The sequence below is a fragment of the Chaetura pelagica genome, unplaced genomic scaffold (genome assembly GCF_000747805.2).
Source record: "Chaetura pelagica isolate M959 unplaced genomic scaffold, ChaPel_1.0 scaffold82, whole genome shotgun sequence".
Classification (NCBI taxonomy): Eukaryota; Metazoa; Chordata; class Aves; order Apodiformes; family Apodidae; genus Chaetura; species Chaetura pelagica.
In genome coordinates this window covers 6723671-6742055 of record NW_009952990.1, presented here as the reverse complement: position 1 = coordinate 6742055, position 18385 = coordinate 6723671, and the positions used below count along the sequence as shown (strand labels likewise).

Genomic DNA, 18385 nt, shown 5'->3' with positions numbered 1-18385 from the left:
AAGAAGCAGTAATTGGTTGTCTTACAGGCTCATGATTAAGGTCTAAAAACCATGATTATGAAATGTTTAAATTAAGCAGTGCTGTGAGTTGCAGAGGAGATGAGACTAGGTCTGCTGAAAAGTGAAACAGATGCTGACAGGTAGCAAGAACAAAGTGTGAGCTGGTGAGTTGGGAGAGGGTTTTTTGGTAATCTCTCGATTTTATTTTCCAGACATATTGTCAGACTTAGCCTTGGATTATTATTTACAAACTAATATTTAAAATAACAAATAATTTACATTATGTATAATATATTGTAATTGAGTATCACTACTCCATTACTTTTTCTTTCAGCATAGTGAACACAATTTAGTGACTATGGCTCCTTGTAGAAATTCAGATTCATCAAATTGATAGAGAAGTTTAATTTACTTTTAATTTTTTTACATTTAAAATTCCTTTTTTTTCAGATATTTATGTAAAGAAGTAAGTTTTCAGAATTATAGGAGCAAATTAAAAAAGAGGGTTCAACAGCTCATTCTGGGAACTCTGGCAGAGAGCCCTGAAGGGGAAGGGGACCTGGAGAGGGAGCTACTCCATGAGGACACCCTCCCTGCAGACCTGGGCTCAGCCATGGCCCAGGCACTCAGACAGGCATAACAAGCAGGGAGCTCCAGCCTGGGCTCTGCTACCAAAAGGGAGGACAGGGAAGGCCAAGGAGGACTACCTGGGAGCAGTGCAGACCATTGTCTGACCCAGCAGCCAGAGAATTAGGCAAACCAGTGTTCAGCTGGATTTGAAATTGGTGAGGAATGTGAAGGGCAACAAGAACTGCTAGAGGTAGCAGCAAAAGAAGGCCTACAAAAGATGTGAGGCTGCAAAATAAAGCAACAGGCTTGGTAGCAAAGCACAAGCACACAGAAAAGTCTGAGAAACTTGGTGCCTTCTTTGCTTTTGTCTTTAATGACAAGTTCCATTCTCAGATCTCTCAGGCAGGATCTCCAAAGACTGAGCTAGTGACCAAATAAGCAAAGCAGATATATGCAAGCCCATGGACAGGAGAGAATGGATGCAAGGATGTGGAGGCAGCTGGCTGAGGTCACTGCAAGTACTGCTTCTTCAAAAGGTTCATAGGGATCAGGAAAGCTTACTAAGGCTGGGAAAAGGAACGTTCACATGCATCTTCAGGGTGAACGGGAAGGCAGATCTGGGGAACTATCTGTTTATGTATCTCCATTCAGTCCTTAGGAAGATTTTGGAGAAAACCTTTCTGGAAACCATGTCCAGGAACATGGAAGACAAGAATGCAATTGGGAAGAACCAGCATGGCAAGTTGTGGCTGAACAATCTGAGAGTTTGCTCTGAGGACACAGCTGGTATGGTGGGTGAAGGAAGACCAGTGTTCATTTACCTTGACTTCCATAAGTGAATTATACCCCTGCAGCCAAACTGGTAAGACATGGATTTGAGAAGCGAAATACAAAGTGAGTGGTCTGCTGGCTGTACCACCAGGCTCCAAGAAGAGTCAGTTGTATAATGTCCAACTGATGGGCAGTTTCTAGTAGCAAACATCAGGAGTCAATTCACAAGCACAGACATTCATTCATTCATTCATTCACCTACACAATGGAATGAAATGTACCTTCAGTAAGTTCACAGATGGTACCTAATTAAGGAAGCAATTAATATGCTGGAGGGCAGGGCTGCAATTCAGAGGACCCTCAACATGCTGAAGTAGTCTGGCAGAAACTTTTGGAAGCTCAGCATAGGCAAATGCAAATTCCTGAACCTGAAGCAGGACACGTCCATGCAGCAGAACAGATGAGGCACCAACTGGCTAAAAAGCAGCTTTGCAGAAAAATTCCTGGGAGTCCCAGAAGACAACAACTCCAACATGAGTCAGCAGAGCATCCTGAAGGTCAGTCACAGCCTGGGCTCTACTAGCAAAAGTGTAGCCAGCAGGTTGAGGGGAGTGATTCTTGCCCTCTGCCTGGTGCTTGTGAGACCCTGCCTGGATGACTGTGTCCTGTTCTGGATTTCCCTGTACAAGATGGATATTGCCAGACTGGAATGACACACCTGGAGCATCAGGTGTCCTGAGCACAGGACATACATGGAGAAGCTGACTGAACTGTGTTTGTTCAGCCTGAAGATGGGAATAAGTGAGGAATAAAAATATTTTCAACTACTATTGGCAATGTAGAGAGAAGATGAAGCCAAACTCTCCTAGACAGTGCACCATAATAGCACAAGAGGCAACAGACACAAGTTGCAACATGGGAAGTAGATTTGTCTAAGTATAAGAAAAATATTTTCTACTTTGAGATCAGTCAAATACTAGCACAGGTGGCCAGAGAGTCGTGGCATTTCCACTCTTGGAGATATGAAAAAGTTGACTGGGCAAGTCCCTAGGCAACCTCTGAACTCAGGTGTAGCTTTATAGCTGATCTTGCTTGAGTGGGCCCAGATGAGCCCCCTAGATCCCTTCCAACCTGATAATTCCAACAGAATTTGTCTTTGCTTACTTTAAGTAAAAGCTGCTTTAAGGATTTAAATAATATTCCTGGGGCACTTTGTATTTTGAAGGAAAAGAACAGTGAAAATGCAGATCATTATTGTAACCAAAACATAAGTCATTGCTGCTAGGAAATATTGTAGCATTGGTCATGTATGCCAGGCTGCCAGAATGGATTGTGGGTTTTTGTTAAATAGAACAAAAAAGTCAGTGAAGCATATTTAATCCACACAAGAGAAGAGTTCTGCAGACCTTGTAAACAAAGGTAAAAATAGGTCAATTTGGGTGATTTACTAGCCTGGACAAATCCAACTTAAATAAATTTTAATATTTTTCTGTGTTGCTAATTTCTTCTGCTTAAAATGCAAACCACCTTCTTCACCAGTTTTTTCAATCTTTGCAAATATTCTTTTGCTTAGAGATTAAATCTGATAGGCCTTGGGGAAATGAAGGGAAGAATGTGTTGCTGACTTTGGTGATTTTTTTCATTCCAAAATATAGGCAATGTTTTCTCATTCAAAATCTTTCACTAGCCATGCATGAAGACCTGCCTAAAAATAAAGTATTTTACTGTCCAATGGATCTGAGAGCAGAAAGGATTTTTCTCAAGAGGGCAAGACTTCATCCTTCCTCTTTCTGTCCCAAACTCCTCTGAAAAGACCTACGTTACTGAGTGAAATAAAACTGTAGATTTGATGACAGCCAGAATGTTGGTCAGAGCTTCTGACTGTACCAGGTGAAGATCCAGGCTCAGAGAGTTCTTAGGCTTGGGTACACATGCTTCAAGTTCCCAACAACAGATTATGAACCCTTTTGCTGTCCTGAGACCTGCTGTTCGTGGTTGGTTGGGCAACCCTGTGCCTCTGTGCTGAACTCTGCAGGTTCTCTGCTCAGAGTACAGTTCTCCCAAGGGTAAGAACAGAAAAACAGCCCTGCTCAGTCTAACTAGTAGACCTGGTATGTTTTTCTAAACATAGATTATAACATATGCTTCATGCATGTAAGGTGGCAGCTTTAGGGGGGTACATTTTCCAGTACTTTTCTCAGCCTTTCCTGATCTGAAGTTTAGAGACCTTGCTAGAAGTTATACCTTTGTTTCTAATAAATGCTGAGGTTGGTGGGGTGTCCCATGAATTTGTTTCATTGATTTTTAAATTTATTTAGGATTTTAATATCTGCAATTTATTCTAATGTTTTATTCCATTATTTAATTACCCATTCTGAAAAATAAAGTATATTCCATTTTTAGGCATTAATCAACGTTTCAGCCTTTTTAGGCATAATCAACGTTTCATTTGCTGCTCTTCCTCTCTCGTATTACTAGCAGGGGTGAAAAGCCTTTCCTATTTTACCCTTTTCAGTGTGGCACATGATGTTATGGGTTTTGTCATGTTCTTCTAAGCTATCTCTTTTCTAAACTGAGTTATCCCAGCCTAGTTCCTCACACAGATGCTGCCCTTTACCTTCAATTATCTTACTTATCACCCTTGTCTATATGTTTTCTACTTTAGGTGAGTCCGTCAGCGCTGAGAAGATAAGGCACATTTTCTCAGTGGCAGTGAGATTCCTCTCTTTCATTTAATCTTCCTAATAATTCATAATATTCTATTTGCTTTAGGCTGATGTTTTCATAGGACTGTATGTGGTTTCTCCAGTTGCAGCATCTGTATTTTAGAGTGGTAACAGCTCATCCCTGAGTATCTACAGTTAGGACTGGTTGTTTTTATTCCAGATTCTTACATTTATTAGCACTGCAGTTCATCTGCACTTTTACCATCAATCACACAGAACTGACATCTTTCTGCAATTTTTCAATCACCATTCAGTTTTACTGCCCTAAATAACCTAATGTGATCAGCTGTCATCCCACTATGCAGCCTTATACAAATTGCTGACAGCTACGTTGAACAATGCACTTCCACTAGAAATCGCTCTGCAGTGTGAAGAGTGACCATTTATTTGTATTATGTGCTTTCTATTGTCTAAGCAGTTTTAAGGAGCTTGTTCCATGTAAAGAAAGGTTTTGACTTGGGGACCTCCAAATAGTCTTTTGCAGTGAAACACCTATGTAAAGAATTTTTCTCACTTTGCTGGTGTACAGTCTGATCTTATTTGAGCTCCCCTTTCAGACCCCAATTACTTATCAGCCCTACAGACCTTCTGGCAAACTTCCTGTTTCTGATGTGCTTAAAAAACATTTTATTTTAGGTTGTCTGCCTTTAGCAAATAGCTCTTCAAAATATTTTTTTTGGCCAGGCTTATTAAATTTAACCTGCCAGAGTTCATATTCTTTTCTGATTTTCTGGCTGGGAAATGCCTTCCACTTTCAGAAGAATTTAAGAGTAATCTCCTTTGCTGTGCTGTGTATTGAAATGGTCTAGAAAAAAACTGACAACTGTAGGGAGCTTCTCTTTCTGTCTTCCTTGCCTTGCCCCCAGAAATGACCTGACATGGGGTATGTAGTTAAGGTTATAAACTAATTATTATTTTCTTTTTCTGAATTGCTTTATCTCTCTTTCACTTCCCCTCAGAAAAGGAACAAAATCGTGAAGGGAATGTTCATAAAATTCAAACCATGGAAGGAAAATATCAAAGTTAACCATTGGCAAAAACTGGCAGAAAGGAAAGGTTGGTGTAAGCATGCATGGATAAGAAAGAAAGAGTAGCATGAAGAAAGAACAGGTTGGAAAAAGTTACACTGAGAAATGAAACAGTGATCATACCAAAATAATTGTCTCTGAAATATTAAAGGTTTCAGTGCAGCTTGCACTAGAGATCAATGTGATGAGTCCTAGAAACAAATAAATAAGTTCTATTTATTATGTATTTCACCTGGACATATGTCTGAACTATATATATATTATTATCTGGACAGATACAGAGGTTTATATGCATATATGCACATGAGTGCATCTCAAAAGTGAGGAAGACTGACATGGCAAAACTTCCAGATGCTTTGACTGGACTAGACTAGCAAGCAGGTTTTCCAAACCAGAGGCAAATTTCATCCTTTGGCAGGTGCCTAAATTTCCTCACTCGTCAGTGAGGAAAGGCAGGTTCAGCCTCTTGGAAACACAGAGGTGTATATGGACATGATTACTGGGTATATCCTAGCAGTGGCTGAGCACTTCCTCCTGAAGCAGCAAAGTGTGATATTAGATTATGTCAGCACCTTACAGGATCGAGTCCCATGAGCATTTGCTCATGAGTCACACCAGGAGAGGTGCTGAATGCTCCCTGAGCAGGCTGCTCTGCACAAAAATGGTGGGTCTGTCTTGAGCCCCAACAAGGTAAAGCTTTCCAGAAATGTATTGCCAACATTAACATTTCTCCAGATTTGCAGGGAAGAGATATCTTACCTTCTGGAACTAAGCAATTATCAAACTTTAAAAATGCACTTAACATCCTTGAAAGGGAAGTGAATATAAAAAACCACATTGCTATGCATATATATAATACAGCTATTCTTACTCCAGGAGTTCTGCTGGTTTCTGAGTTCTTTGAAAGGCCAATTTGCAGTTGTAAGCATAATTTTTTAATGAGGCTTAACAATGAGAATTTTAACTTATTTTTCTGAAGACAGATCTGGATCTTCCAAATGGTTGAAATTAAGGTAAATGAAAGCATTGGTTGCTTCTGACTTGCATTTTTCGAAAGTCCACTGCACGGGACAAAGGAATAAGCAGCTGGGAGCCATCAGCACCTGGGTTACCATCAGCCCCAAAACAACATGTTTTGTAGCATGATTGTGCAGCTTTGATTTTGTTTCCAGGTTGGGTCCAAGATGTAAGATTTAACCTGTAGAACCTCCTGGAGTTTGAGCTGTAGCAACTTTACAGCATCTGCAAAGTTAGCAGCTCTTTGGCACTGAGCACTGGAGGCAGATACCATCCCTGCCCTAAACCACTCGTTATCTCTTCCACTGAGGAGTTGTACACATAGTTAAAGGCCCACATGTATCCCGAATAAAAGCCCTCTGGTCTGTCAATCTTTCTAGTTTCCCTGCCTCCTCATCAAATTCAGCTAGTTGGTGCAGGGTTCTCCATCAACCCTGTAAAGGCAGAAAATTCCTTCAGGAGGGGACGCAGGACGGTACGCGGACAGGAAAGGAAAGGCTCAGGGCAGTATGAAAGGAGATACAAAGATGTGATTAAGTTTGGGAAAAGTTACCTATTCTCACTCTAGAGAGACTGGCAACATAGGAGAATGAGGAAGAATGCACTGGTGGAGGAAAAGACCACGGGGGGAAACCTCATCACAGTTGTATGACACAGAAAAGTGACCGAAGGAGGAAGAAGACTGTACCAGGAGACACCACACAGTAGAAAGCAAAACAAAGTTATGTGGGTTAGAAAATAAAATTAAAAAAATAAATGTTAAAGAGACAAATTTTTAAAAATAGCTCAGTAGAACATGTAGACACAAAATGGTACATAAATAAACCATTTTTCTCCCTTAGGGCTGCAGTGCTCCAGAATCTAAATGGACTGTGCTCACAGCAGCTCTGTGAGAGCAGACAAGGTTATTATTTTATATCCATGGAGCTAAGGCACTGTGAAAGACAAAGTGAAACTCAAGAGGGTGCATTGGAATTATGAAGGTGGAGAAGGGGGTCTGAACTAGATGAGCATTACTGAAATGTATTCTCCCTCTGTAAATTATCAGACATTTAAAAAAAACCCTCAATGATGTAGAATATGAGGTTGGATATAAAAAGCCATTACGGTATGGCAAGGAATGTTTTTATGATTAACAAAAATATTGTTCTGCATTTTTTCCCGTTGTTGTTATGCTAGTGGACTTGACCAACAGTAGTGTAATCTGTCAGAAAAGCCGTAACAAATGCACCTGCGTAAGGCTTTAGTAACTCCAGCTCACAACACTACTTATATTTACTGAAACTTTTTTTTTTAATCTGCCAATATCAATGCAATGCATGTTCTGATACTATTGTACAATGAGCAAATGCCAATACATACTTCAAAGCTCTTCCTGGTTTTAAATCTATTATTTACTTTATGGGTTTTCACTAGTTTTCTTATCAAACTAGTCAGACTCTGCCTTGACACACTGATAACTCTTATGTTGCAGGAGCATATTGAAATATCTCATGGTCATCTTTTACATCAAGGATTTCTCTGCACTCAAACTCTTTCATAAGCAGCTTGAAGAACACAATATGGACAGGATATTAAAATAGTCTTGATCATCGTAGGTGAACTGTTTGCTTTTTTGAGAATGATATTATACTTAGGCCCCTAGAGAACAAATGAAGACTGACACAATGCAGACTTCATATGTTAAGGGTCAAGGCCCCTGACTCTCAGACGAATTATAAGCTGACACTGGTGAAAGCAGTCTTTGCTGAATCTTCTGTGAATGCAGAAGAAGCAAAGTTTGATTGAGTTCTCAGCTTCCAGCAGCAAACTGGACTGGCTGGGGGCACAGGCAAAGCAGAAATTGTCTAAGCTAGCAGGCTGCTGAGAAGACAAAATGTATGTCCCTTAACATCCCTTTCTACCCCCCCCCCCCACCCCCCCCCAATTTTGTCCATATTAGGACTGGGAAAAACAGGTTGTCTGAAACTGCTGCTGCCCCTAAAGCAGGAGTGGAAACTATTGGTAGAATGCCCAGTGCCAGCAGCTGTGAGAGCTGACTGGTATCAGTCCCAGGAGGCAGCCAGATTAGTAGCGTGGATCCTCTAGATCTTTCATTGCAATTCCCCACTTTCCTGCAGCAGGCAGGGGTGGCTCTGTCCCATCTGTTATTTTAGGAGGATTGACTGTCAATTTTGTCTGAGCCATAGAAAAACTCTTGTGCTGGCTCTAGAATAAAAGACATGCAAAATGTTTATAGTCTTAAATAAGAAATAACCATGGCATTAGTTATATTTCAAAATTCAGGGAGCATCTTTGGTATAAATGTTGTATGTGCCATGCTACTCATTCCAAAATACAGATGACATCAGCATTTCATTCTCCACTCCTGGCTATCTCAGTTTCTCTTTTTTGTACTCCAGGTTCTTTGCTGTGTATTCAACAGGTTCATATTAAAAAAAATTCAAACAATTGTCAGGATGGATGTATGGATGTTCTGCCATCACTGTCTGCATTTGAGATTTGAATCACAAAGGTGATTCAGTTTTGACTTTCCAACTTTCCTGTGTTTTGGGGATTTTTGGCTTGGTAATTTTGTACCTTTTGCTGTAGGAATTTCCAGAAACTACAAATTCTGCAGCCAAATTCAGTCTAAAAGTGGAAAATTCCCAAGGTTTTTCCACAACTGACTGATTTTTGTGCCTTGAAGTTTTGTTCCTTCAAGCTGGCAAACCTCAGACCTTAGGTGATGGAATTGTACTATTCCTTTAGGTCTCTAAATTGTTCTCTTGGTCCATCTTGTGCTTGTGCTTTTCTCTCATGTTGCAGTCAGAGTTCTTCAAATTGGCCAAATTTTATAACGAAACTGCTTCTCTGGTTTTACATATCAAGACAGTTTTTTATTCTAATTATTCAAAAGTGTCACAGTGTGTCATATTTAATCTCTCTTTTTTCATCCATATTCGGTCAGGAGTTGTATTGTGAGGCTTGTGAGGATCAGATTTCTTGCTACTTATTTCATGCTCCTTATGGCTGTTTCCTCTTTGTTATACCTCTGCAGTAGGAGAAAGAAGGAACTTTCTCTGAGTTTTGCTCAGGCTCAGTCTTCAAGGGTTGCCCTCTAACCAGTTCACATGCTTCCTTCCTCCTCCTGTTTCTGTCATATTTTTGTTTTTCCTCATACATAACTTATTCCAAGAGTAAGCAAGCTCTGACGTTTGTATGTAGGCATCCTTGCCCTTCTCAGTGAAAGCCCTTTGGGCATCATGGCTCAATGCCTCCTTCAGCTTTTGGTTTGGACAGTGGTTCCAGTTACTTCAGTTATCGTTATTGTCAAGGAGCTTGATTGGTTTTTAGTTAGTCCTCAGTGAAGACTAGATGTTTGTTTCTAGTCTCTGATGAACTATTAGAAAAATGCAATAGGGCACTCAAAAACTAAAAAATCACTTCTTTGAGTTTTAAAAGAAGAAAATAGTGGGTGATTTAAAATTAATTTTAGCTCTGTGATTAGTAGTGTATAAATGTTATTTAGGCTTTATACAAAAAAACACAGTAATTTCTTCTTTGTACCAGCCAACTAGCAACTCCCTTACACCCACTGGCACACTTAGTCACCTCTTCTGTAAATCTTCACATGTAAACTTACCCAAGGGCAGCTTTGATGAACTGGTGCATTCCCCGTGACAGTGAAAAATTACCTTCTACCTTCCCTGTAACAACCAAATATAGTGTTTGAGCCTGGCTGAAAACACAGGGTTCACCCAGAATTGTGGAATATTGCTTGCCATCTGCTTCTTGTAGGACAGGAGTTAGTTCATGCCTGTCAGGGCTAATCCTTTCCCTGCTAGTAAAATCCTCCCTTCCTGTCCATTCCCTAGTGAACCTCTGAAAATAGGAAGGAAATACTTGCCAGCCCTGTGCTTCTACAACCCTGCTGGAGGAGACACTCATGTCTCAAGACACCCTGTCCATTGTTCTTTGTCTTTGTTTTCTACTGAGAACCTGTTGGTTTTACTCTGTTTCATCTTGTTCTCCACTGCACCAGGTTGGTTTGGTGGTGAAACACTGCAAAATTATGTCACGCAACATTTAAGGGCAAACAACCAAATGCAATACTGAGAGCAAAAGGGTATAAATAAAACAATGATCAATTTGCTTCTGGTCTATACTTAACCATGACTCCTGTTTCAAGTATCCCGTGAGGGATTTATTTTGCATTGCCTAGTGGTGAGAGCAGAAGATGGTGGGTTCATAGAGCCAGCCTTCCTCCCAGCCAGTGAGCTCACTTCTGCACAACTTCTGCTTCCAAATGCCCCGTATACCTTTGGGGATGTGCTTTTGGGTGTAAATAAAAATGCCAATCATGTCCTGACTTGAGAGGGACACCTTGGATAGTTAAATGGTCATTTCCAAGTCAGCCTGGCAGGGACTTTCAGATAAATACAGCTGATTTTGCCTCCTGTGATCAGAAGTGTTGTGCACCAGGAGCCTATTCTTCCTTCCTCCTTCAGCAGTCTGCTGACCCTGCCCATGGGATCCTTTACAACTCCTCCTGCTCCACTGTGGTTATTTATACAATCATAATATCTCTATTATGAGGTAGCAGTTGTGCGTGTGTTCTGCAAGCTCCATCATCACTGGTACCTTAGTGACTTTCTACAGACATCACACTTTATTAACATGGAAAATGAATGATGTAAAATTTGTGTGGAATGAGTGCTAATGCAACTTGCACGTAATGTTTCGGAAATAGTGTCTTTTTTGAAGATCAGCTCCTCACTACTTCGCCGTGTGTCTAGATACAACGTCCATTTTCTTCTGATCTAACTGCACCGGAATTCCAGGCAACGGATGTCGCTTTTTTAGAGCTGTACCATAATTCCTTCTAAAAGAAATAAAATAATTTTTAAAAAATCCTGGTTTTACCTTATCTTGGATGTACAGTGCTCCTGGTTCCCTGCAGATACAGTCTCCCTTGTTACAGAAGAAGCCCAGACACTGATTTTCAAGATACAGTTCATTTTAGACTCTATTGATGCAATAGGCATTGGTTTTGGCTGCCTTTAGAGAACAGAATTTCAGCCAAGCAGAGCTGATGTTGTAATCTTGGATGGTGATGGCATTGTGATTGTCTAGTGAGCCTTCCCAGGGATTAGCCTGCATCTCTGGGTTTGGGCACAATTATTTTCAATATGACAAAATTACTGGTGGTGTGGAAGAAGGACATGGCTATAGCTGAGGTGGATTTAGATCTTTCTCAGCCATAAGATGTTTTACTGTTTGCATCACATTTTGCTTTTTAAAAATTTTCAGTCAGTGGAGTTGAAGGTCTGATTGTTTTTCAGGATAGTGTACGAATTCAGCAGTGCAGAATTATTTATCTCTTTATTTGCAGCACTTTTAGGAAAAGAGGCAAACATGTTGGTTTTTAAAATTATGCTACAACAAACATCACAACACATTTTCTAATTTTATAAAACCACTGGTTGTGAATGAAGGACTTATCCTCTCTTCCACTCTTTCATTATTTTTTTTTTTTAATATAGCTTGGTGGTCCTCTTCCCTTCCCTTACCATCCCTTCCTTTCTCCTCTCTTCTCCTCATCTCCTTACATCTGTATAAATTAGCTGTAAACTCATGAATATTATGCAATTCATTGAACAATGTGATTCAAATGCAGTATGTGTGGGGTCTTTTTTTTCCTCTTTGTCACTCCCACTAATGAGGGGAAGAGCTCATGATTTTAATGTGAAGCTCAACTAATTGTCATCGACTGTCTTATCAAACAAGAATAAAATTAGGATGATAAAGTATATGCAAAGCAGAGAAAAGGGACAGAAAGTGGAAACCGAAGAAGAATTTTTTCCACCACTAATGGCTTTGCAGTTGGTGGCCACAAAAGCATCTTTTTAAACTGTATTTGCTTGCTGTGGTGGACAGACCAAAGCAGAAGAGAGCTAGGATCAACAGCTTTCTCAGGCTTCCCAGCTACAGACACTTTCTGAACCACTTGATATAGCTACATACTTTGTTCCTCAATTACCACAGCTTTCTGTTCCAATCTTTGGTTTATTCACATCCAGTGAACTTCATTCTCATTTCATTTTTCTGAGATTTACATTTTTAGTACCTAGCTATTTTTAAAAAAAGTTTCTTTAACTCATGTTATCTAGCCAATTGAACTTGGGCTTTTAAAACAGACAACTGACTATTCTTTCTTTAAAGAATTTGAATAGCCTTTTTTCTTTTCCTTTTTTTAAATTTTATTTTTAAATAATCTGGTGCATGGTGCTACTGCATTTGCAGAGTTTGATCCAGAAGAATCGAAGCACATGCTTAAGGAGAAGAATGGTATGTGGTTCATGAACCCCATAATTAGTTCCCCTTCCTAGCTCTAAGCAGTAATTAAATCTGTCACTTCTGCTCTGCTGATTCATTTATTTAGCTATTTAATTGCTCAGCTGAATATGTCTTTATCTCCGGAACTGCAACATTTTATTCAGACAAAGAAATAGTATAATCCATTATTGGTGGTTTTTTTTTCCGGGAGCAGGGACATGTGAAAGGAAAGAGCACCAATACTAGATGATTTGGTGATGTTGTCAGTTTTCACTTATCAAACAAAACACTGTTTAAGGGAAAACTTTAACTAGTGCTTGACGATAGCTTTCCATACACAGGCTTATTTCTCAAAAAAATTACGTCAAATGCCAGGACCCAATGTATCTGATCCAGGTTTCCATTTCCATCATGAGTTAACTTAAAGCACTTCCAGGTAACAGTCACACTTTTATATAAAACAAGAAGTCTTACCCTGATCTATTACTGGAACATTTTATAAACAGTTCAAAATTGCAAATAGAAAATAAAATATTTGCAAACTAAATAGAATCTTCTCTTTATACATTTTAATTTGGGGACATTGTTCATGGAGATTTCTGTCACCTGTGTCTTAGATTTATCATCAAATAACAGCATCTTGATTTGTAAAGCAAATGGCTTTTTGAATACTTTCAAACTTGCAAAGGAGAGCCCGTTCTGAATACCTGTTGTCCATCCATGTATTTTTCCTCATGTTACATGTTCAGCATCCTTAAAGGAGGTTCCAAGATTCCTGCACCATCTTTATTCCTAGGCTGAAAAAGCTGGTGTAGAAAAGCAGCATGCAAAATGAGGACCAAGTCAATACACATCAGATCAAGCAGGGTCTCTTGGCAAGAAAAGGAAATACTGTTTATGTTTATAACTTTTTTTTTTTCTCCTGTCTCTGAAGTCTGTAATGATAGCTGATCCAGGAAGTGAAAGACAGTAAACCCATCCAAAATTCAGAGAAAAGGATATTTTTCTTTCACTTCTGGCAGCAGTGGCTCAGTTCTGCCAATTTATTCATCTAGCCTGGCTGGCTAGATTTTTATACCATGCACACAATCTTACATTTCACTCCATTAGTGACTTATTTTTGCTGCCTTGTTACTCAGTTACAACTATGCAGTTACTTAAGTCATAGGTCATGTTTTTCCCAGGTAAGCTCATTATTCTAGAAATCTTCTACTGCTTACCCAGAAGGGTTTTTGTAGTTGAGGATTATTTCTTCTTTTTTTTTTTTTCCTTCAGTGCAGGCCCTGTCCACTCCTTTGCAATGCGAAGCATTTCTGTGCTGCTGCTGGGGACACCCAGCTTGGCCCTGCTTAAAATAAAAACAGGATCCAAGGTAAAGAGCAGCCAGTGGAACTAGCAGGGTTTATTAGCCGCATTATTGCAATACCTTGCAAACAGAGCCAGGCATCCTGCCACACCTCTGGCTGCTCTGCTGGGCTCCATGGGCCTCCACCCTGCCTGTGCCAGGACGGGGTGCTCTGCTTTGCTCTCCCCCATCCTCGGGGAGGGCTCTGTCACCCCGGGGGCCGTCAGCTTTGGCCTGACAAGGCTCAGTCTGTACTGTTTATGTCAGTGTTGTTGTTCTGCATCTGCGCACTCTGGGCTACTGAAAGCTCTTTGTTGAAATAAAGAGTATTTCTGTCCCAGCAAAAACTAGGAAGTCTGGAAATCTTGCGGGCAGTTTTGTTCTGTGCCTGTGATTTTTGGACTAGGGTCTCGCATGAGCTTTACTTCAATGTTATCTCTTTGAAATGTGTTTGTGTTTTTTTTTCATATGATCTTCTAAAAGTACACTCTTTGTTTTATGTAGGGCACGTGCTTAAGTTCAGGGAATTACTAAACCAGCAAAAGACATCTCTGGACATCCTTTGAGGGTAAGGGTGCTTTGAGGATAAGCCTGTATGTGAACGGGTTTTGTATGAAAAAGCAGGGTTCACTGCAGAAGGACAAACAAGTGTGATCAGAGGAGGGCATGGGAATGAAATGGAAAAAATAACAATTATTTGTAGTAGAAGTTTATTATTGGGTTGGCGCAAACCAAACAGAAGAAACACAGGGATAACTTCACATGGCTTTTATCTCAGTTCTAAAAGAGCATGAGGTCAGTCAATAAGATTAACTACTTTTGCGTAATTTGCACATAAACATCGAGACATGAGAGCTCGAGGGACATCAGTCGAGTGCCCTCCCTTTGCGGTGACCATCAGCTTCTCCTCATATGAACCTATCTGTAGTCATCCTGCCATCAACAGACTAGAAATCACCATCTCAAAGGCATTGCAGGAGTTTACAAACAGCCAAATGGGACCAAGCCACTCCCTTCTCCCACTCCACCCTGCACTTCCCATGCCTGAGCAGACAGCGTCCAGCAATTTGCATGGTGTGAACTGGAGGTTTGTAAAGTGGTGCACAGGGTCTAGGTCCAGGCACTGTTGCTGGAGGCGCTCTGATGGATCAAGTGTGTTTTGGGTTTTTTGGGGTTTTTTTGTTTGGTATTCTTTTAGTTTTCTGCTCTAACTCACTGGGTAGTTAGAAACTTCAGCCTGGAATTTCTCCTGCCAGTGCTGAAATGTGCTGGTGTCCAAGTCACATTAGATTAAATCTCCAGTTTTGATACCAATTCACCTGAATCTGTACTTTCTTCATGTACTGATTTACTTACTGACATGTAGGGAACCTCTTGTGAACGTTTTAATTTAGAGAAGTCGTTGCTTAATAGTTGTTGTGCAGTGTGATGTATCTGTGGGGCTGGAGGCTACCTCTGGCCAGCCCTGGTCACTGTGCTTGGTTATTTATATAAGGTGCACAGGCTTGGGCACCTATAAATACCAGCGTGCAGCTGTCACAAAGGGACTGTGAGGGCCATTTTGGACCTCAAAAACATCATAACGTGGCACCCTGAGACACACCGCTCTGAGAACCTATTGCAAGGGAGAGGGTAGGAAGGGGGCGACCACTTTTACTGTTGGTCTCTTTATTTTTTTACATTATTTTGCCTCCTTTGTACTCCTGGTCTACATCAGCTCTTTACAATTTTTATCACATTAGGATATGACATTCCTGGCCTCTCCAGGGCTTTTGTTTGGGTATTTATAGCAGCTTCTGGTCATTGTTGAGCAAAGGAGATTGCCCTGCCCTCTGGCCCCTTTCTTAAGCAGATTTTGGGCAAGAAGCTCCTCTCATGTGGCACTAATTGCAATGATTGGTGGAGGGGGTGTCGTGAGCGCGCTCTGGCTGAGTCGGGCTCATCTGCCAGGGGCTGCGCCAGGGAAGGGAAAACGGGGAGAAGGGAGGACGGGAAGGGGGGGAAACAGGAGGGGAAGAAAAAGAAGCGGGAGGGAGGAAGGAAGGAAGAAAACAAACAAACCAACCAACCAAAGCAGCCCGGTTTGGCTGTGCTGTGGCAGGGCTGCCGGCCGTGTGCCTGCGCTCGGGCGGGACCCGGCGGGAGGCGGCCGCGCTGCGCACCCGCGCAGGGAGGGAAGAAGGGAGCGGCGCGGCGCGGCGCGGAGCTCCGCGGGCCGGGGGAGCCCCTCCGCAGGTGGGTAGCGCTGCCCCGCGCAGGGGTGCGGGGGGGGAAGAGCCCGCTCCTGCCTCCTGGAGTTGCTGCGCGGGCGAGGAGCGGGTGCTGCCCGCCTTTGGGGTTGGGGGTGGTCGTGGGGGTCGCCCCGTTTCGGGCTTGCGGGAGCCGCGCTCGCTACTTCGGCGGGGGCTTTTGAAGGGCTTGAGTTTTGCTTTTCTCTGTCTCTCTCTTGCCTGCCCGGGACGGGGCTGCGGTGGAGGCCAAGTCGTTAAAAGATTGAAAGCAACAAGTTGCTGTGGCGCTGGTTTGGGCGGCGGCGGGGCCGTCTCGTCCCCCGCCCGCGCTGGGACGCGGGGTAGGGGCTGGGAAGCGGGGGGGGCCCCCCGGGAGAGTGACCCCCCCCCCCCAGGCGAGCAGCCCGGGGGTTGCATGGGGTAACAGCATCTCTTGGGGGGCTGGGGGGGGGGTGTGTGTCCCGCTTCCTGCAGCCACTCGTGGTGAATGAAGAGTTTCTTGCGAGTTGAAAGCGGGATGGGGAGAGGCGGGATCCGGCCTTTGCCAGGGAAAGCACAGGGGCTGCGGGGGGACTGGAAAGGCGGAGGGTAAGAAGTTTCAGACCGGCGGGAAAACCGGCGTTGCTCTCAAAAGTAACCGGGCTGGAGCGGTGCCCCCCCATGTTTTGGAGGGGTTAGCTTTGAGAGTTGCTTGCTTTTATTGAGCTGGTAACGTTTCTGGTTGCTTGTTGAGTTCTAAGTAGCTGATGTGAACAGTCCAAGTAAACAGTTGTGGTTTTGTTCTGTGTGGCGTTCGGTGGCGGAAAGGGAAATGCTGAAGTGTGTGCTTCTTGAGTAAAAGTTGGAACATAGACGGTAGCTTGGTGATAACAGTAAAATGAGAGACTGGACTTCGCACCTCACTTTTACTACTATTATTATTAATATTTTTATTATTATTTATGATAATAATTTTTATTAATAATAATTATTTTTTTTAAGATGCAAGAAGTTTGGGCACTGTGCGCCCAAATCTCTTTAATACGTCTGCTAGGTTGTCCTATGACACTCAGGGTGGTTGTGTTGCATGGACAGCTTGCGTTTCTGTTTCTGATAACCCTGCTAGTATTGCTGGAAAAATAAACAACGCGTGTTAACGTTGTGTTTTAACAGCTCTTCTGTATAGGCAGCAAAATACAGTCATAGCTGGAAGTTGTTCTGCATATCTATCTTCAGACGTTGAAAAAGATATTAAAAATAGCTGTTGGAAATGTGTGTAACATCCAGTCTACCTGTAGGTCTTGTTTGTTTCTTTGATATGTGGTTTTAGAATAGTAAAAATGGAGTTGAGCAGCTGGGAATCCACTTGTCCGCCTTTTATCCCTACAAAGATCCCTGGTACAGCGCTCGTGAACTGTCGCTGAGGATGGTTCAAAATGGAATCCAGGCATCGGCCATGTTAAAATCGGGCAAGAGTTCATAAAAATAAACTAAAAAATGGAGGCTTGTCTACTCATAAACTTATATCATCATCTGTTCATCTACCTAGTAGTCTACTCCTTGTGTTCAAGAAAAGAAGAAAACTTGATTGATCGTGTGGTCATTACTCAATAACTTCTTAATTTATAATCGGGTGAAGAAAACTTTTTATACTTTCCTTACAATCTGAAATGGCAGGTTTCTCACAAAAGACCTTGTGTCCTTCCCCTCTCTCATCTGTGTCCATGCTGCAATAGTAAGTCCTCAAGAATAAAGTGTTTGTTTTACTGCTTCTGTTCCTTATCACTCTTTATCTCCAATTTATGCTGGCCTGGATATTTCTGTAATACTGAAATCAGTTGCCATTACTTCCTTCAAGGACCATATTTAAACACATCTATAGAGTGTGTGCAGCATAATAACGCATGGTGACATGGATAGATTCATTTTATTCTTGCGTGGCTCAATATATTTTTCTCGTTCCTGCAGAGAAGCTAGAAACATGATGAACACTCCATTAGTGGTATTGGTAATAAAATACATTGATGTGAGTGCACAGGCAGTTAGAAGGAGCTTTGATTTGAAAGCCTTCTCATAACAGACATCGTACTAACAATCTTAATGTATAACCTGTGCTGCGTATCTTCAGTGCTGGATTAGATTTGCTTTTAGGTTGTTTGTAAATACAACTTTTGTTCAGGATAACTGAATTTCTACCAGCTGCCCAGGCTCCTTGTTTGTTTTCAGCCTTCACAGGCTCTGAATGTCACAGGAATTTGCCAGGCAGAGGGCTGGGTGTGCATGGGATGGGCGTTTCAGGATGCAGCTCTTCTCAGAAATCAGCCTTGGTATTGTGGGGCACTGAGGTCTGATATTAATGTGAAGTGAAATGTGGTATTAAAAATATAAGTCAAACCCAAA

The 18385-nt window shown here is 41.8% G+C and overlaps 1 protein-coding gene across 1 annotated transcript; it reads right to left on the bottom strand.

The window, feature by feature from the left end:
* Positions 1 to 8179: 8179 nt before the first annotated feature.
* Positions 8180 to 16423, bottom strand: LOC104387750. The gene is made up of 2 exons (XM_009996535.1): positions 15845 to 16423; positions 8180 to 8320 (listed from the first exon to the last, which is right to left on the bottom strand). Exons 1-2 carry the CDS (start codon positions 16421 to 16423, stop codon positions 8180 to 8182), a joined length of 720 nt encoding a protein of 239 aa, XP_009994837.1.
* Positions 16424 to 18385: the final 1962 nt, after the last annotated feature.